This window comes from Cyprinus carpio, chromosome B7 (assembly GCF_018340385.1).
Source record: "Cyprinus carpio isolate SPL01 chromosome B7, ASM1834038v1, whole genome shotgun sequence".
Classification (NCBI taxonomy): Eukaryota; Metazoa; Chordata; class Actinopteri; order Cypriniformes; family Cyprinidae; genus Cyprinus; species Cyprinus carpio.
This window is the reverse complement of record NC_056603.1, coordinates 38,251,491-38,273,000: the sequence shown is the minus strand read 5'-3', so window position 1 is coordinate 38,273,000 and position 21,510 is coordinate 38,251,491. Positions and strand designations below refer to the sequence as shown.

The 21,510-nt window shown below is 38.6% G+C and overlaps 2 protein-coding genes across 12 annotated transcripts in view; both read right to left on the bottom strand.

The window, feature by feature from the left end:
* Window positions 1-14,307, bottom strand: LOC109084417 (secretory carrier-associated membrane protein 2-like). The gene is made up of 9 exons (XM_042728542.1): window positions 14,043-14,307; window positions 13,301-13,378; window positions 9,122-9,196; window positions 8,807-8,921; window positions 8,596-8,724; window positions 7,009-7,168; window positions 4,426-4,527; window positions 3,652-3,769; window positions 1-924 (listed from the first exon to the last, which is right to left on the bottom strand). Exons 1-9 carry the CDS (start codon window positions 14,097-14,099, stop codon window positions 784-786), a joined length of 975 nt encoding a protein of 324 aa, XP_042584476.1. The 5' UTR covers window positions 14,100-14,307; the 3' UTR covers window positions 1-783.
* A 3,218-nt stretch (window positions 14,308-17,525) lies between these two features.
* Window positions 17,526-21,510, bottom strand: part of LOC109084418 (unconventional myosin-IXAa) — a 138,923-nt gene continuing 134,938 nt past the window's right edge. For all 11 annotated transcript variants that reach the window (XM_042728530.1, XM_042728532.1, XM_042728533.1 and 8 more), the window contains 3 exons: window positions 21,071-21,273; window positions 20,539-20,681; window positions 17,526-19,527 (listed from right to left, as the gene is read on the bottom strand). In XM_042728530.1, the coding sequence (XP_042584464.1) occupies window positions 19,097-19,527; window positions 20,539-20,681; window positions 21,071-21,273 (777 nt within the window). In that variant the 3' untranslated portion in view covers window positions 17,526-19,096. The remainder of the gene's footprint in view (window positions 19,528-20,538; window positions 20,682-21,070; window positions 21,274-21,510) is intronic.

The following is a 21,510-nucleotide window of genomic DNA, read 5'->3' as shown; positions in this document are numbered from 1 at the left end:
AACAAAACATTAATCAGAATGTTTATTTAACAAAAACTCATAAAATATTTGCGCAGCCCACCCAAATCAACCACAGTAAAATAATATCTGCTTAATTTATAAATATATACATATTTTGTTCATAATTGAGAACACTGCAAAACCATCACTTCAGTTTGAGAATGTAGCAAGACTGTAACAAACTGATAACAGCCCCTTTTTTCCACAAACAGTACTACAGTTCACTCTAAAGACAGTCTATAGCTAAATATATGTTTCTAGTTGGGGAATGATTGTTCAAATGTTGACATCAGCTGACATAACACATTTAGTTGGAGTATAAAGACTAAATCAAAGTGTAGAAGAATTCAACATGTAACAGTACCTTTCACAAAAGGTTTCTAAATACATATAGCAGGGACAAAACTAAAGAACTAGATAATTTGGATTGGATGGAATTTGGACTATACTGTAACAATGTTGTAACATTAAATAAACCAATTAAATAGTGCCACTGAAACACTTTACCTTCATAAAACCATCTCTAAATATTGCCTTTATTACATGAGGAATACAGAAAGAAAAGACAGCCTGTATTCGGACAGAACCCATGTCATCATCTAAAGTGCCTCACCGATCAACAGCCAGGTAACTTTTCACCTCAAAATATTTTCAGTAACCAAATGAATGTATTGCAGCAGGAAAAAACATGAGCTTTTAGAAGCTTCAAAAACAAACTGTCCTTTCCATAAGAGGTTTGGGTTGTTTGACGGAAGTTTGTGAGACAGTCTTTAACAGTGGCTGTTACTGAAAGGCTCCCTGTACGGCTGAAGATGCTGCTGTGGCGGCAGCAGACTGGAAGGTTCGGTTAGTGACGACCCCCTGAGAAAACTCTTCCTGCGCCTTCTGGAAGCTCGCACCTGTGTGTCTGTACATGGAGTGAACCTGAAAACACAGTGAAAGTCAGTGCACAATCCCAAACTGAACTTTGGACATTATTAGTAATGAATAATATAAATACACTCTCAGAAAAAAGGTTTAAAAGCTGGCACTGTCTTTGTCACCCTTTCAAAAGGTACACATTTGTACTATTTTTTTATTTTTATTTACCCCGGCCTTAAGGGTACAAATTTATGGAAGCCTGTTTCCGCCACTGAATAAAGAATAAAAAAGGTAATTGCGACTTTTTATCTCACAATTCCTACTTTTTTTTTCTCAGAATTGTGACACAGATTCAAAATTCTGACTTTTTTTTTCTCAGAATTGTGTGATACAAGCTCGTAGATTTTGTGTTTTTTTTTTCTGAGTTTTGTGTTATAAAATAATAATTATTAATCTTTTTTTCTCAGAATTGTGATACAAACTCGAAATTCTGACTTTTTTTTTTCTCAGAATTGTGATACAAGCTCGAAATTCTGACTTTTTTTTCTCAGAATTGCGTGATACAAACTCAAAATTCATACTTTTTTTCTCAGAATTGTGACACAAATTCGAAATTCTGACTTTTTTTTTTCTCAGAATTGTGTGATACAAACCCGAAATTCTGACTTTTTTTCTCAGAATTGTGTGATACAAACTCACAATTCCTACTTTTTTTTCTCAGAATTGTGATACAAACTCGAAATTCTGACTTTTTTTTTTCTCAGAATTGTGTGATACAAGCTCGAAATTCTGACTTTTTTTTCTCAGAATTGCGTGATACAAACTCAAAATTCATACTTTTTTTCTCAGAATTGCGTGATACAAACTCGCAATTCTGACTTTTTTTTTTCAGAACTGCATGAGACAAACTCACAATTCCTACTTTTTTTCTCAGAATTGTGTGATACAAGCTCGAAATTCTGACTTTTTTTCCTCAGAATTGTGTGATACAAACTCAAAATTCAGACTTTTTTTCAGAACTGCATGAGACAAACTCACAATTCCTACTTTTTTTCTCAGAATTGTGTGATACAAACTCGCAATTATGACTTTTTTTTCAGAACTGCATGAGACAAACTCACAATTCCTACTTTTTTTCTCAGAATTGTGTGATACAAACTCGCAATTCTGACTTTTTTTTCAGAACTGCATGAGACAAACTCACAATTCCTACTTTTTTTCTCAGAATTGTGTGATACAAGCTCGAAATTCTGACTTTTTTTCTCAGAATTGCGTGATACAAACTCACAATTCTGACTTTTTTTTTCAGAACTGCATGAGACAAACTCACAATTCCTACTTTTTTTCTCAGAATTGTGTGATACAAACTCGAAATTCTGACTTTTTTCTCAGAATTGCGTGATACAAACTCAAAATTCTGACTTTTTTTCCCAGAATTGCGTGATACAAACTCTAAATTCTGACTTTTTTTTCTCAGAATTGCGTGATACAAACTCAAAATTCTGACTTTTTTTCCCAGAATTGCGTGATACAAACTCTAAATTCTGACTTTTTTTTCCCAGAATTGCGTGATACAAACTCTAAATTCTGACTTTTTTTTCTCAGAATTGCGTGATACAAACTCAAAATTCTTACTTTTTTTCTCAGAATTGCGTGATACAAACTCTAAATTCTGACTTTTTTTTCTCAGAATTGCGTGATACAAACTCAAAATTCTTACTTTTTTTCTCAGAATTGCGTGATACAAACTCAAAATTCTTACTTTTTTTCTCAGAATTGCGTGATACAAACTCAAAATTCTTACTTTTTTTCTCAGAATTGTGTGATACAAACTCGTAGTTGCGAGTCATAATTGTGAGAAATAAATTTAGACTTACTTTTCTTGCAATTGCGAGTTTATATCTAACTTTATAACATGTAATTGCGACATTGCAGTCCCCCCCCAAAAAAAATTGGATGTGAACTCGCAATTGCGAGTGTTGAGTTTTTATCTCACAATTGTGACTTTATATCTCGCAATTATGACTTTATAACTCACAATTTTGAGTCTATATCATGCAATTCTGTGAATAAAAAAAGTTGCAATAACCTTCTTTTTTTTTTAATTCAGTGGCAGAAACAGGCTTCCATACAAATTAGTACCTACATACTACTACCTAAAGTGTATAATGGTCAAAGATGAGACATCCTGTTTTGGTGTCTGCATAAAATTACAAAAGTGTTTTTATATACATAAAAAGCATATTAATGAAAATAAACTGTCAACTGTAATGTTTCCAGTTACATCAAAATATGGGTTAAATAATATTCCAATTTCATTCAGCATAACATTTTTTGTAAAAATAAAATTATTTACTTATTCTGACCTGTGTTTATTAGTTTCTGTGGGCTGCACTATGATCCTTAAACATGGTCTTTTAATGGCAACTAACGATTCTAGTTCTAAATATGCCTGAAATGATTTTTTTTGTTATATGAACTATTGTTACACTGAATGGTATTTTATTGGGCGTTTTCTGTAAATTGTGTTAAAAATGTATGGTAGTCATTATTTTTTGCTCAACAAAAATAAAATTAACCAGGACACATTCTAATGTACAGAAAAAAAATAAAGCTATAATAAACTTTTACTGTTTTGATGCTTGAAAACTAATTTTCACCTTTGACCCAAATAGGTACTAATACTTTTAATATGTGTAAAGATAGACAGGTAAAAATAGACAGATTTTACACAAGTGCAAGAACATCCGCATGTTCTTATATGCAAACTTACAGCTGTGGCCAACTTACCATTTTCAGTAAGATAACAGACAGCACAGCACTGCCAGTGAAGAATCCAGCCACCACCATCATGAAGACTGACACGGCTATGTTAATCTTGATCACAGAGATGGCCGTGATCCAGCCACTACGAAACAATCATTATATCACATTAATGCCTGCAAGTCAAATCACCATTATTTATATAGCGCTTTTTACAATGCAGATTGTGTTACAGCAGCTTTACAGTATTAAACTGGGAAATAGTGTTTCGAAATAGTGTGCCGTTCTCTTCTGGCCATACAAAACCAGCAGTTTAATTTTAGGGTGCAACAAAGTCAGATTGTGCAGAGGACTCACTTAGCTTTCAGCACAAACATTCATACTATCTCACAAACACAACAAAACTTAAATATACTTAACATAGAAAAGAAATTAAAATTGTTTGGGAAGTAATCCCACACCTCTCCTCAACAAGCAGACAATTTGAGCTATTATTCATGTTCTTAGCAGAAACTGTGCTGAATAATGTCCGTCAACGTTTAATAATGGGTTAGAGTTTTGTAGAATATTAACAGTATGAAACTGTAAATTAAAAAGGCAGGATATTTCACCAGAAAAAATATGACCATGAGGAGGTTCATGGAAAACAGAGAAGAGAGCCCACACTTACAGAGAGACCCCAGGAAAATGAACACTGGCAGATTATGAATTGTAAATCTGTCGAAGAAACATGCAGAGAGGAAGTACACACAAAAACTCAAATAACATACTTAAAAGAGCGCCAGTGATGGAGAACCTCACCTGTTTCCCCAGCCGGGGATCCCAACACTCTGAATGATGTACACTATTACTTGGAATGAGAAAATGAAGAAGAAAAAGAAGAAACTGAAGGAGCTGTCAGATCTGCAATGGAAAAGAAAAAGTTACAGGTGAGATGGCGATACTCAGATGTCTTTCAAATCAAAACACTAAACCTCTCTCTCTTTACAATTGAAGCAGCTTTCAGGACTACAAAGATTACATTGTAACATGACTTATTATTTTTTAAATGACAATAAAGCTAAGACACTACATGCAAAACCATTGTTGGTTTTCATGCTGATTCCATAACATATCATCTTTCAGACCAGTGAAAGAAGCACCCAAAATTTTATTACACCTGTATATCTATTTATATCTGTAGATTTCAATTGCAGTGCACATCTTTAAAGGCTGTTTTCTCAAAGAAAGTTTTATTTTTTCTCCTGCACTGATCCAGAAATCTCTACTTTAGTAGCACTTACAAAAAACTTTGCTGTTTTATTCCTCAATGCATCCTGAAGGTTTTTACAGAATGCTGGTATATATAACATTTAATTCTACAACCAGTGATTTTTTTTTTTTCCTCTGGCTGTTAGCGGTATTTTTTTGTATATTTGTATAACGGAGGTATAAAAGTAACAAAAAGATTTATCCAAATTTCATTCAATATCCATTCTGTAAAAACCTGTAACTATAATATGTCAACAAAATGAAAACGATTTTAGTTTTATCCAATGTTCAGATACATATTCAAATGAGTGCCTATTTAATTAGATAATACCTTGTTTAAATCTTTAAAGGGTTAGGTAGATATTTTTGATGAAATCTTTGCACACAAAAAGTATTCTTGTAGCTTCATAAAATTAAGGTTGAACCACTGATGTCACATGGACTATTTTAACGATTCCTTACTACCATTCAGGGCCCGGTTCCCCGATAATGCTCACTCTTAGCGCGCTAAGAAGACTCGAAAGATATATCTTACCAAAGTTGTTTATGTTCCTAAGCGTATTCCCCGAAGTGTCCCTTAGGAAGCTTCTTAACATGCTGCCTCTTATGTTCGACGATACAAAGGCGCTGTCCCAAGTGAAGGTGCTGAATTAGTTGGCATTGATTGCTCAGGAATCGATTTTCCACTTCACGCGAAGGTGCATTACGGCGTTAAGAAAAACAACACGTTCTATGCAAATGAAACATTCCTCAAATTATTCCAGTAACATTTATTTTAACATAGTTTAAGTTATCCATAAAATATAGACTATTGATTAAATTATCAAATTGTCAGTAATATGTTCACACTATATGTTGTGACGGGTAGACGAACCGGGTATCTCTCGCTAATCATCCACCCTCCTTATCCCGTTGTGCCACTTGTGCCGCTTCTTGACATGGGTTTAACTACTTTTATACTAATGGTAAGGTACTTTACAATCAGAATTCCCCAGATGTAATCCCCGGCATGGCGCAGAAGGGCGTTGGTGACAGTGTGGACACACCTCCACACCGAGGTCTTGCTTAGGCCGTAGCCCTCTCCCACAACCTCGAAGAAGCTCCCTGTAGCAAAAAACCTGCAAGCGCAGGTCTGAGAAGGTCCAGCAGCTCCATAATGAGTTGTCTTGGGAGGCGAAATTTTTTTAATATAGCCACTTCAGGCAAAATGTCAAAAGGGCTTAAGTTTTGCCGAATAAAAAAATTGACATGGACTAAACGGCTCCGCGGCCGGCGCCGTCTTTGATTCAATACAAGGACACGTTGGATCGCCATTTAGAGCCAAATTGTTTGCCAGATTTTAATTATCAAAAGTGATTGCCAATTTAAACGCTTTAATGACATTACGAAATAGCCTAGGCTAATTGCCACCATATTAGTTCTGATACCAAATAAAGTCAACTTCATAAATAGGCCTGTATCCATTGCAAACATTTTATTATTAGTCTTAAAATGTCCATAACATAAAATCATTGTTGAGCCACAACATTGTCAACATACCGTAGTTTGACTTGTACTGCGCTGCGCTGATTTCTAAAGACTGCTGCACAGTGGCGGCGACTAGCGTCTTGAGCTCAAACAACGCTAAGAGAGAGCTTAACGAATGGTCCCGGGAGACCAACCTTACGAAAGTGCGACTTCCAGAAGATATACTTAGCGTACCAACGTGTCGGGAATCGTGCCATAACATTAAGAGAGAGGTTAAGGAATAGGTTAAGAACTACTTAGGGATAAGAACGTTTTGGGGAACCGGGCCCTGGGCCTTGAATGTGTAAGTTGTGTTGCGGTCTATGGAGGATCAGAAAGCTCTTGGATTTCATCAAAAAATAATTTAATTTGTGATGCGAAGATGAACAAAGGTCTTACGGGTTTTTTCGTTTTCGTTTTTGGGTGAACTAACCCTTTAAACAGCATTTTAGAAAAAAATTGTAAAACAAAACTGTTGTCTTGCTGTGATTAATCTGCTGGGGAAGTATAGTGATATCTACAGTATAAGTTAAATTCTCTATTCACCTGTTGTGACATTGCTGTGAGGCTGGCATAAAAATGTAATTAAAATTATGACACAATGCAAAATATCAACACTGAACTCACTTAAAGGCTTTGTATACGGGTCGGTACCAGCAGAGGAAAGCAACAGGAGTGAACAAAATAAACCAGAGGATTGAGAGTCCAAAGTCCACTCCATTCTGAGTAGAGACAGTAAAATACACCAGACAGGCCAGCAGGTTCAGAAACAGCGTCACACTGTGATCTGTTAAAAAAATAAAAAAAATAAAGAACATGTGGTCCGTTATCTAGGTTTACATAGAGCATGAACATTTCCTAAAATCTTTGCCAAAGCATACAACCATACTTCTCAAAATGTTTTGCAGTATATGTATAGTAGGCAGAGTGCAATGAAATACTCTGATGACTTACAACACTGCGCAAAATTAGCAATCTGCAACAGAAAACACTGCACGAAATACTGCATCCCAAAATGCAATGTGCTTGACTTAACCTTTAATTTCCAGTGTGATCAATGAAGCTCAATGACGCTCAAACCATATGAATTTGCAATCTAACACCACAAAAATGTTACAGATTTTCACACAAAAAAATTAAAAACAAAATACTGCAGTACAGTATAATTTTAGTTTTATCACTATACTATTATAGTTTTTGTTAATAATTTAAATTAGGTTTTTACTTTAACTTTTAACTTTAATTTCCCTTATTGGAGTGTCTATTTACACTGAGTGCAAATAGCTTGCCTTGTTGGCAGAGGCTTTTTACATTAGCTCCACCCACAAACGTGTTATAGGATTAGTCAACACTATAACCAACGGCAGACACACATCAGCTTCAGTGGCGTAGATGGTAAAGTGTGTACCGTTGTCTTTTTGACAATAGACCCGGGTTCGAATCCGCCTTTACCAAACTTTTTTCCCCTTCCTTTTCAGTTCTCATATCACATCGGAAAGGCATTTATTTTCAATAAAATCAAAAAGTTGAAAATAAAATATCGGGTATGGCTAGGATAGGTTTAGGGAGTGCTTTTTTTGTCCCAATAAGGTTGCATCCATTTAATAATTTGTATTAAAATGACAATTTACACTAAATACATTATTACTGCATACTGTTTTATAATGTGCTACAATACTGAGGTGCAGATAATTGCCACTATTTGCAAGTAGTAGGCCTATAAATAGCACAAAATCCTGTTGTTTTAACATGGTGTAAATATAATCTATCGCTATCTGCACTTAGTGTAAATAGCATATTGTTAAAAATACTGCTATTTTCACTTAGTGTAAATAGCATCTATGGCTAAAAGAAAATGCTATTTTCACTTAGTGTAAATAGCATCTAATTGCTATTTACACAGTGTGAATAGCCTCTATATCAATTTACTGTACTCTTAGTGCAAATAGCCGCTGCCTTTACTTATTTTATTAATTTTGTTGTACTTCTTTAGGATTTTTTTTTTCAAATGTCTATATAGTTCTTATTAAGTTTTAGTTACTTTACTTACTTTAGGTTAAGTTTTATTTATTTCAAGTAACAAAAGTGCTTTTTTTTTACAGTTTTATTTTTATCTTAAAACATGTAATTACCCCACTGCAGTATAATTATCACAAGCTATTTTATTTTGAAGTCTTTATTCATTACACGTCTATGAAGTCTGCATTCACTTACATATCCAGAGGTAGTACATCATCTTACAAACCCTCTGATATTCCACAGGAATTTCTTCATTAAAATCCTGATAGAAGCAAGGTTTTATGGGGAAAAACTTGGGCAAAGGTGGCCAGTTGTTTTCTTTACCTGCAAGCAAACAAATTTCCTTAATGTCAAGAGACCACAGAAGAAAGCCTTACAGAATAAGATCAGTATAAGCGTGGTTTACCTAATGCTGTATTTCGATCCCGCAGCTCCTGCTCTTTACGCTCCAGCTCAGCAGCCTTCTTCTCCAGCTCCGCTTGCTGACGGAGGAGCTCAGCTTGTCCTGCAGTGACACTGGCCTGATGGAGGAAAATGATACAGTACATACTGCTTTACTGCACTGAGGTTTATGCATAAACCTAACATCTGTTTGGTTGTCTTTAGGAGGATATGAGTAGCTTACAGTACATTATTTCATGATGTACTAAAATAAATACAGCATGCATTAGCATACAAATATCATGTGTTAAATATAGTTCAGCATAAACACTGTACTAACTTGTGGACTGGGCTCCACTGTGGCCTGCAGGACTGCTGGTTGAGAGGCAGTTGATACGGGAATGGTGCGCCCATCCTTAAATGAGAGTGGGGCAAGGTTTTTAAACTTTTCAAGCTCTTCGATTGTGATTACATACAAGGCACAACAGATGCTTTTTAAAATAAGCAAACACCAGAACGTTTTTAACTGAACTCCTACTACTTGATTCTTTTAGGATTTTGCATTTTTTATACTTTATTTACTTGACAAGGTTTGCTAATAAAAATATATATCGTAACATTTAAAGATTAAATAAGACACACTTAAATTCTGAATAAATAAATCAAATTAAAAATAGGATTTCAGTTTATTAATTACAATATTTGATTGTATTTTTTTTTATTTGCCCTTCTATTTTTGATCCCACAGGATAATTTTGGTTCCAAATTACAGCAAGAACAACGTAATTCTGTATATCTTGCAGCTGTTTTATTTATTTATTTTTCAAGTTCAAGTTCAAGTCTGCTTTATTGTCAATTTCCACATGTACAGTACATACATACAGAGAATCGAAATTGCGTTACTCTCAGTCTCCGGTGCATACAGATAACATTAACATTAAAGCCTAAAAAAATAACTAGATCAAATATAAAATGTAGATACAATTATACAATAAGGGATTTATAAAAAAAAAAAAAGAAATAAAGACATATAAAAGACATATAAAAATAAAAGTTAAAAATAAAGTTAAATAAAGCAGCGCAAGGTAAATGACAGATATAGTGCAAATCAATGAAGTGAACAACAGTGCAGTTAAAAGATTTTTAGTGCAAAAAAATCACTTATTAAAAATATCTTAAGTCTGATTAAAGTGACAAGTGACAAGTGACCAAGAGCAGTTATTTAACTGACTGATGAGGTAGTTCCAAGCCGAATGAGGTAGTGAGCGGTGAGTGAGCAGACCAATGCTGCACAAGTGACTCGTGCATGTCATCATATAATTAGTGTGTGTGTTGTGTGTGTGTGGGGGGGGGGGGGGGGGGGGTGGGGGGGTTCATAGTTCAGTGGTGCCTGGGGAAGAAGAGGGGACGGGGGGCAGGTTCGGGAGGGAGTTCAGCTTCCTGACAGCCTGGTGGATGAAGCTGTCCTTCAGTCTGCTGGTCCTGGCCTGGAGACTCCGAAGTCTCCTCCCTGATGGTAGCAGGCTGAAGAAGCTGTGTGATGGGTGAGTGGGATCACCTGTGATGCAGAGGGCTTTGTGGGTGAGACGTGTTCCATAAATGTCCTGGAGGGAGGGTAGAGAGACACCAATGATCTTCTCAGCTGCTCTCACTATGCGTTGTACAGTCTTTCGGCAGGACGCGTTGCAGGTGCCATACCACACAGTGATGCAGCTCGTCAGGATGCTCTCGATGGTGCCTCTGTAGAATGTGTAAATGATGGGGGGTGGGGCTCTGGCTCTCCTCAGTTTGCGGAGGAAGTAGAGACGCTGCTGTGATTTCTTGGCCAGTGCTGCAGTGTTGTCGGTCCAGGAGAGGTCCTCTGTGATGTGCACACCCAGGAACTTGGTGCTGCTCACTCTCTCCACAGTCGCACCGTTGATGGTCAGAGGAACGTGGGAACTGAGTGTGTGCTATCCTGAAGTCTACAACAATCTCCTTCGTCTTCTTCACATTCAGAGAGAGATTGTTGTCAATGCACCACCCGGCCAGGCGGCTCACCTCGCTCCTGTAGTTTGTCTCATCTCTGTTGCTAATGAGACCCACCACAGTCGTGTCATCCGCAAACTTAATGAAGAGGTTGGAGCTGTGTGACGGTGTGTGCAGTCATGGGTCAGCAGAGTGAAGAGGAGGGGGCTCAGCACACATCCTTGGGGGGCCCCAGTGTTCAGTGTGATGGTGCTGGATGTGTTGCTGCCGACCCGTACTGCCTGAGGTCTTCCAGTCAGAAAGTCCAACAGCCAGTTGCACAGCGAAGTGTTGAGCCCCAGCTGACTCAGCTTGTAGATGAGCTGTTGAGGGATGATTGTGTTGAATGCTGAACTGAAGTCTATGAACAGCATTCTGACATAAGAGTCCTTTTTTTCCAGATGGGTGAGTGCTGAGTGGACGGCAGTGGAGATGGCATCATCGGTCGAACCGGTTGGACCGATATGCAAACTGGAATGGGTCCAGGGAGGGGGGGAGGGCAGACTTGATGTGGTGCATGACTAGCCGTTCAAAGCACTTCATGAGGATGGGGGTAAGTGCAACAGGACGGTAGTCATTGAAGCAGGATGGAGATGGCTTCTTCGGGACTGGGATGATAGTGGTAGTTTTAAAGCATGTGGGGAATAACAGCCTGACTCAGTGAGATGTTAAAAATGTCTGTGAAGACATCAGTGAGTTCTGCTGCACAGTCTTTCAGTACATGCCCAGGGATGTTGTCAGGACCCTGAGCTTTGCGGGCATTGATCCTGCTGAAGGATCTCCTCACACTGTCTGGGGTCAGAGTCATCACCTGGTCGCCGGGAGGAGGTGGAGTCTTCTGTGCAGTGGTGCTGTTTTGTTGCTCAAAGCGAGCGAAGAAGGTGTTCAGCTCGTTCAGCAGAGAGATGTTGTTGTCACAGGTCCGTGGTGGGGGCTTGTAGTCCGTAATGGTCTGTATCCCCTGCCACAGGCTCCTAGTGTCTCTGCTGTCACTGAATTGGTGAGCTATCCTCCTGGAGTACTGTCTCTTAGCCTCTCTGATGCCGCGGGACAGGTTGGCCCTGGCTGTTCTCAGGCCCACCCTCATCTCCAGCTCTGAAGGCAGCGTTCCGTGTCTTCAGGAGTCTGTAGACCTCCCCCGTCATCCATGGCTTCTGGTTGGCCCGGACAGTGATAGTTTTTTGTGATCGTTACATCATCAATACACTTATTGATGTAGGCAGTAACAGTCTCTGAGTACTCCTGGAGGTCAGTGGTGTTATTGCATGTGGCAGCCTGTTTAAACATGTCCCAGTCAGTTGTGTTGAAGCAGTCCTGAAGAATCTCTGATGATCCTTCTGGCCACACTTTAATCTGTTTGTAAACTGGTTTGGCGACTTTAATGAGTGGTCTGTATGCAGGCATTAGCATAACAGTGATGTGATCTGAGGCTCCGAGGTGGGGGGGAGGGGGAGGGCTTTGTAAGCTCCTCTCTGTGTGGTGTAAACAAAGTCCAAAATGTTATTACCTCATGTTGGAAAGTTGATGTGCTGGTGTATTTTTTGGAAAAACACTCTTAAGGTCAGCGTGGTTGAAATCCCCAGCTATGATGAGAAAAGCATCCGGGTGTGCTGTCTGCTGCTCACTGATGTGTTGGTACAGTTCATTAAGTGCGTCGTTCCTGTTGCTGGTGATGTTGAATGGGGGAATGTACACTGAAATGAGCAGTATAGCAGTATATTCCCTCGGCAGATAGAACGGCCGGCACTTAATAATCATAAACTCCACCAGGGGTTGAGCAGTGTTTGCTGATCACAACAGTATCTCGCGGCACCACGCGTCATTGATGTAAACACAAAGCCCGCCGCCGCGGGTTTTTCCTCCCGCGACGAGAGCTCAGTCCGCTCGATAGCACGTCAGCTGGTCGAGCTGAATCGCGCCATCTGGAACGCTGTTGCTGAGCCATGTTTCCGTGAACACAAAAACACAACAGTCTCTTACAGTCCTCTGAGTTGAGCGTAGTAAACGAATGTAGTCCAGTTTATTGTCCAACGAGCGTACGTTAGCCAGTACGATGGTGGGGACAGATGGCTTGTGTGGGTTAGCCGTTAGCCTAGCCCGGATACCTCCGCGCTTCCCCTCTTCTGCTTCCTCTCACGCCGCTTGTGGCGCCTCCGCTGCGGGCGAGATGCAGTGGTGGGGGTCGATGATGGTGAAGGCCTCCGTAGCAGATCGAGATCCCGCAGCTGTTCCGCTTGCGCGGAGTTTAACTGTAAAAATGCAGTTCTGCCGACATCGAGCAGAAACTCGCGACTGTATTTGCGCTTACAGACAGGTAGACGTGACGACAACGTGCAAAAACACTGCGACTCACAAGACAAAAAACACGAAAACACCGTTCTGTCGGGACAGAGAGAAGCCGCTGCGTGTGGCCGCGCCGCCAGCTTTTTTTGACTAGATATAAAGCCAAGGACATGAGGAATTGAGAAAAGATATTTAGAAAATGAGGATTGGAAACTGTTGGCATGCTTACCAGAGCACCGGCTGTAAATGGGTTAAACTCTCCTATGCCATCGGCAGCTGTGTTGGTCACCTGAGTAACTGATGGATCCTGCCAGACACATAAAATATGACTTGTCTATTCATATAACACTTGACATGTTATACAGTTACTGTACATACACCATAGCATTCTTTAAAGTACTTTGGAGTGCCATGTAAGGCTACATGAATATAACAATTATTCAGTACCATGACATCTCTGAAAGTACCACAGTATTGCCAACTATTGTTATATATATATATATATATATATATATATAATATATATATATATATATATATATATATATATATATGTATGTATCTAAAAAGTATGTATCCTGTGTCACGAAATTAAATTAGATGCACCTGTCGGGTTTGTACATGGGTTTCGTACACCTCTCGTGATGTGGACATTTTTATGTTTGTAAAATGCTTTTCGTTATTCACGGAATGATAAACAGGTTTATGATGGTAACCACCGAGGCAAAAACACGGTTGTTATACTTTAAAACAATTAAAACAACACGATTTAATTTAACAAAGTAACACTTCCTCTATCGTCATCAGATGCTGATTGGCTTGTCAGACTTACAGTGAATCGTGATTGGCTGAACGCCTGTCAATTACTCTAGTGTCTCAGAACCTAACAAACCAACCAAACAGGTTTGAGGCGCATACAACTTTAACATTTTACATATTACTGAAGACATAATAAATAAGTAGATATTTACCTGAAAGGGATTGACATCAACTGGCTCGGCAAAGGGGTTGTTATCGAATCCAGACATTTTGTCTCGCGGTAGGCAGCACAGGTGTACTGGTGCTCTGTGTACCTGCCAGCGCAACTCCCTGAGCGCGCACCTCGCTGCGCACGCGCGATGGATGCAGTCGTCACGTCACTCCGGGGTTAGTTTGAGCTCATGTTCCAGCTCTGCTTACACTGCTGGAAATGAATACTGCTCGAGTTCTCATGTGGAGGTATCCTGCTACACGTGTACGGACAGAAACGTACCAGTTTAATAATAAGATATTACTTGGTACAGAACATGGTAGCTACATTACCATTTTAATTTAATTTTTTTTTACTTTTCAAAGCTGAATTTCAGCATTATTACTCTAGTCACATGATCCTTCAGAAATCATTTAATATTCTGTTTTGATACTTAAAAAAATGAGTAAATAAATAAAATAAAATAATAATAATTTTTTTTTATTCTTATTATTGTTGTTGAAAACAGCCGAGTAGATTTTTTTTCAGGTTTCTTTGATGAATAGAAAGTTCAGAAGAACAGATTTATCTGAAATATGAATATTTTGCAACATTATAAATGTCTTTATCATCACTTTTGATCAATTTCCTTGCTAAATAAAAGTATTAATTTATATAATTCCATTATATATATATATATATATATATATATATATATATATATATATATATATATATATATATATATAAAAATATACTGACTCCAAGCTTTTAAATTGTATAGTTTATAATGTTACTAAAGCTTTTTATTTCAGATAAATGCTGATCTTTGGATCTTTCTATTCATCAAAGAATCCTGAAAAAAAGTACTCAACTGTTGTAGATATTGATGATAATAATAATAATAATACAAAATGTGTCTCGAACAGCAAATCAGCACATTAGAATGATTTCTGAATGATCATGTGACACTGAAGACTGGAGTAATGATTCTGAAAATTTAGCATCGTCAACACAGGAATAAATGACATTTTAAAATCTATTCAAATAGAAAGCAATTATTTTAAACAGTAAAAAAAAAACCCACAATATTACTGCTTTTACTGTACTTTGGATCCAAAAATGCAGGCTTGTTGCGCAGAAGAGAATATATATATAAACCCATTAAAAATCTTACTGTCCGAAAACTTTTGACTGGTAGTTTATAAATATATGTGACCACAAAACCAGTCATAAGGATAAATTTTTTGAACATTTGATATATTGATCATCCATTGATGTATGGTTTGTTATGATAGGACAATATTTGGCCGAGATACAACTATTTGAAAATCTGGAATCTGAGGGTGCAAAAAAAAAAAAAAAAAACACACACTAAATCTTGAGATAATTAACTTTGATGTTGTCCAAACAATGTCCTTAATAATGCATATTACCAATCAAAAATTAAGTTTCGATATGTTTAAGGTAGGAAATTTACAAAATATCTTTATGCAACATGATCTTTACCTAATATCCTAATGATTTTTGGCATACAAGAAAAACTGATAATTGTGACCTGTACAATGTATTGTTGGCTATAATTGCTACAAATATACCTGCGCTACTTAGGAGTGGTTTTGTGGTACATGGTCACACACATATACAGTGGGTATGGAAAGTATTCAGACCCCCTTAAATTTTTCACTCTTCGTTATATTGCAGCCATTTGCTAAAATCATTTAAGTTCATTTTTTTCTCCTCAGTGTACACACAGCACCCCATATTGACAGAAAAACAGAATTGTTGACATTTTTGCACATTTATTAAAAAAGAAAAACTGAAATATCACATGGTCCTAAGTATTCAGACCCTTTGCTCAGTATTTAGTAGAAGCACCCTTTTGATCTATACAGCCATGAGTCTTTTTGGGAAAGATGCAACAAGTTTTTCACACCTGGATTTGGGGATCCTCTGCCATTCCTCCTTGCAGATCCTCTCCAGTTCTGTCAGGTTGGATGGTAAACATTGGTCGGGTCTCTCCAGAGATGCTCAATTGGGTTTAAGGCAGGGCTCTGGCTGGGCCATTCAAGAACAGTCACGGAGTTGTTGTGAAGCCACTCCTTCGTTGTTTTAGCTGTGTGCTTCGGGTCATTGTCTTGTTGGAAGGTGAACCTTCGGCCCAGTCTGAGGTCCTGAGCACTCTGGAGAAGGTTTTCGTCCAGGATATCCCTGTACTTGGCCTGCATTCATCTTTCCGTCGATTGCAACCAGTCGTCCTGTCCCTGCAGCTGAAAAACACCCCCACAGCATGATGCTGCCACCACCATGCTTCACTGTTGGGACTGTATTGGACAGGTGATGAGCAGTGCCTGGTTTTCTCCACACATACCGCTTAGAATTAAGGCCAAAAAGTTCTATCTTGGTCTCATCAGAGAATCTTATTTCTCACCATCTTGGAGTCCTTCAGGTGTTTTTTCATGTGTCTTGCACTGAGGAGAGGCTTCCGTCGGGCCACTCTGCCATAAAGCCCCGACTGGTGGAGGGCTGCAGTGATGGTTGACTTTCTAAAACTTTCTCCGATCTCCCGACTGCATCTCTGGAGCTCAGCCACAGTGATCTTTGGGTTCTTCTTTAACTCTCTCACCAAGGCTCTTCTCCCCCGATAGCTCAGTTTGGCCGGACGGCCAGCTCTAGGAAGGGTTCTGGTCGTCCCAAACGTCTTCAATTTAAGGATTATGGAGGCCACTGTGCTCTTAGGAACCTTAAGTGCAGCAGAAATGTTTTTGTAAACTTGGCCAGATCTGTGCCTTGCCACAGTTCTGTCTCTGAGCTCTTCAGGCAGTTCCTTTGACCTCATGATTCTCATTTGCTCTGACATGCACTGTGAGCTGTAAGGTCTTATATAGACAGGTGTGTGGTGGCTTTCCTAATCAAGTCCAATCAGTATAATCAAACACAGCTGGACTCAAATGAAGGTGTAGAACCATCTCAAGGATGATCAGAAGAAATGGACAGCACCTGAGTTAAATTTATGAGTGTCACAGCAAAGGGTCTGAATACTTAGGACCATGTGATATTTCAGTTTTTCTTTTTTAATAAATCTGCAAAAATGTCAACAATTCTGTGTTTTTCTGTCAATATGGGGTGCTGTGTGTACATTAATGAGGGGAAAAAATTAACTTAAATGATTTTAACAAATGGCTGCAATATAACAAAGAGTGAAAAATTTAAGGGGGTCTGAATACTTTCCATACCCACTGTGTGTATATATATATGCACCTTTGCCAGCAGTAAGACGAGTTAAACAGCTCTCACACAATTAAAATTCCCTTAGGGTGAATGCACCCATTTGGCAAAGTGCGAAGAGACTAGAGTACCTCTTTCAGGTTCGCAGGACAAACCGGTATTTCAAGTTTTCCTCCAAGAGCTCAAATCAATCAATATACAAAACTGAATGTGGCTGGAAGAAGTTAGCAGTAATAGCTGCACAATAACTCAGACCGTTCATTCACCAAAACAGTTCTTATTTGTTCAAAATGTGTGATTTATTTTACAACCATTCACTTTTTTCTCTTTCATAAGAAATATTTGTTCAACACAACTACACATAACGTAAGACAGATCTGAGGCCAGACAGCTGTTTGCTCAATCCTGCAGGCGGTGTGACCTGTGTCAGCAATGCATGAGATCTAAACAACACAATATAAATTAACAGTCTTACTTCTGAGATTGATGTCATGTGTTTATGTCCGCAGACTCGTTCCTGTGAGAAACACAGCCTTTGCCAAACACCATCACATGCAGAAACCTTTAACAAGCCATGGTATTGGATATAATCACAGTTTAACATGACGGTGACAAATTAATCTGGATCTTCATGATCTTTGCACAAACCACAGTGACAAAGAAAGGACAAATGGTCTAGACACAGAAATATTTTGCTGGTGGCACAAGTAAAATAACTGGTTTTGTTCATTTTGCAGTCAGCTTCCTGATATCAATAACTAATGATGGAGAGATATCAGAATCTCTCTGAGGGCAACACTGATAAGACAGCAGTTGATTGAGAGCTGTAAATCGAATCGGAGCATAGCCTTCCATAATGCACTTGTGTGCATTTCTACAGCCAGGTTTAATTTAATAATTAAATATTTAGGGAAAAAAGTGAAATATCGCATTACATTATATATACAGGCAGAAGAGAGCATTTGGTAATATATTAAGTCATATTTAAGTAATTTTCTGGCAAGAGGAATCTCGTGTTTGCAGGGCATGAATGATCCTTAATAGCAATAGCAATCCAGTAACTCTGCATTTTTGTGTTTTAACACTGGTTTCTTTAAACAAGACTGAGGCAGATAAGCACAAAAAAACAGGAATGAAAATCCAAACAAATTCAAACAGTTGACATAATACACTATGTGGTGATTTGGAAGACTTTGGAGTCTTCATTTAGTGTGGGATCCTCTGGCATTATAACACCAGTTTGCTTGGTCCCTTTAATGGCATCATTTCCCTCCAAGCACAAGACAAAAAGCAGCACAAACATATCCAGAGGTTTTCTCACAAGACACACACTCTCACACACATCCTCACTTCTCTCTCCAACTCATTCATGACCGATACACGATATAATATACATGAATTCATCAACCCAGCAGTCACTGGTGCTCTGGCTTTGTACACTTTATATCACATAATATATTTATATAGATTTATATATTCCATGTAAATAAAATTTATTAAATAGGCTTGGGGGCAAATACATTGGAGAGAATGCTGTAAACGTTAAAGCAGCCCATGGTTTAGCTTGAATTGGTGGAGTTCATCAATGGCTTCGTCTCCCACCTTTGGAGCCCGATCACAGTCACGGAGCCCAAAGGAGAACATTCCGAGATCGGAATGCTTCAGCATTCCCTTTGCCCTGCTTTCCAGCTTTCTCACATGCAAATCGGAAAGCCTCCCAGCTCTTTCCTCCTGCTTTTCCTGTCAACATGGCACTTAAGGACTATAATGCAGCAAATGTGAACTCGGGGTGAGCTAGCAGTGAGGGATGAGCTCTTTTCTGTGGATGGACGTGGAACCTTGTGGCCTTCATACCATGAACTCGTTGCTGCCGTACACCACCACCTGCTGAGGGGGCAAGTCTGGATCTCTCTTCTGCCCTCCGCCCATCGGAGGGTCACGGTGCCTCTGAGGTGAGTTCTTGGCACCCTGCAGGCGCTGTTTGCCTTTTTCTGGGTTGAAGGTGCCACGGCTGGTGAACTGCGGTCTCTCCTCTCCATCCTGCTCAGGCTGGTCCAGGCTATCGGTGGGGCTGGATAGATAATATCGTGTCGAAGGAGATTTGGAGCGTAAACGTAATTTATGGGTTTGTGCAGGTGGCTGCATATAGGAAGACGACACAGAGGAGACGGTAGAACTGGAGTCTATGGAGTCCAGGGATTCAGGCTGCTTTCGCAGAACCCTCCTGCTCTTCCCCTCTGACTTCTTGGGCCTCAAGGCGGCCAGCGCTGGGCCTCGCTCTGTTGAGAGACAAAGAGAACAGCAATGGGAGCAGGTGCACTGGAAAATCATTAAGCACTGATGCTGGGGAGTAAAGTACTTGAAGTTCTGACAGTACTATCTTAGTTTTGTTTTCCATTAGTGTGACAGCAGGACACTGGAATTTAAACTAGTGTAGCTTTTCCCGTTTTAAAGTGACAAAGCACTGCATTGCTGGTTTTTATGTCAGTGTTTGGCACACAGCTTCTTCTAAAATACTCTCTTATGTATATTATTGGACATTTGATTTATTTTAAATGAATCTGTTTGTCCAGTTGATCCAGTAAATTTTTTAAAATTAATTACAGTAGCTTTTTTATATTTTTTTTAATTAGTCAGAACTTTTAGTCAGAACTTTTGAAATCCACATGAAATCTTAAAGTTCAAGTTCAAATTCATTTATTTATAAAGCAGATTTAAAAACAGCTGCAAAACTGACCAAAGTGCTGTACATAAAAATCAAACCACAAGCACATAAAACAGAAATAATAAAACATATGAATTTAAAGACCAAAAGGAATGACAGATAAGCATTCTAAAGACAGAGTAATAATCAAGACCATAATACAGTGTAATGAGAATGGGATATTAGAAGGCCAGATCGAACAAGTGTGTTTTTAAAAGTGTTTTGAAAATGGATAGGAATGGAAAGAAATGTATTTTCTTTAAATTATTAATTCAATCAAATATAAAATCTGTCAAGTTGTTCAAAACCCATTTACCATATTTGATATGCTCTCTTTGATAGCTCTATGTATGTGTGTTGATCAGTGTTTCTATGTAAATAAACACCTAAATTATGTGTGATATAAAGCCACTGTGTCTCATAAGAAGACTTGGATTTAAACGCTCTAATATGAATGACTTTTTAATGTTTGTTATGTGAAAATGCAGGGCATCTGTGACATTAAATGGATCGACAAAAGATTGTTTGAAAAGATAATGTATTACAACATTTTCACATTTAATAGGAACTTTCAGTATTCACTAACCAGAGAAGTCGGAAGCGGCTCCCTCAGAGTCCACATTCAGGTTTTCAGAGCTGTCTGCGGTGCCTATAGAGGCCTCTGACTCCAGAGTTTCATCATCAGATGCCCGCGGCTCCAAAGCAAGCATCTCAAACGTCAACTCCTCCCTATGAGGTGAATATCAAATCTCAGTACAAACCAGAATAACTGTGTACTTCTACATAATTTTAAAAACAGCATTTTTGATCATTAATTTTGGGTACAATTATCTCAGCAGTATCATCAAACACTATATGGTAAAATAACAGTGCATATTGCTTCCTTCTATTAATTACAACTGGCACAGAAGGTTTGTACTTTGCATTGTGGGATACCCAATGCAGTGTGCCCTGTCTGTATACTGCACATTATTTAGCAGGTCCTCTGGGTATTTCGTACTGTACAAGAAGCATAATAATATGATGATATGCTATTCCACCCTTTGAGTATTAATATAAATAAGTTTAAATAATAAGTTAATGCAACCAATCCCAGAAGCTAAAACTGGTTCTCTTACTTCTCTTTCTGCAGACTCTCGATTTGTTCAGTCAGGACTTTCTCTTCCTGCTGCATGGCGACTTGCTGTTGCTCCGAGACTTCTGGATCTCTGCTGACTTCCTCATCTCCGCTCTCCTGCATCACCTCTGGGGCGGTTGGAGACCGAGGACTCACCGGAGGAGACGGTGTGTGATACCTCACCCTGTGCACCTGGCCCTTACCCTGTCAACAAAACACAAGACAGCACTATGAGTGGAGGAACTCGAGGTTATATATCAGATTTTGCTATAAATACTGCTACAATCAAAGTTTCTATTTTCATTCTCAAAACTCATTCAGGCTACAGAAACAAAACATGAATACAAGGGCCAAAATGAACATTTTAGTCCCAATGGCAAATGACTCGTTAGGCTATTATTTTGTCATTTGATTCACTCATGTCAGTGATGGTCAGAAATG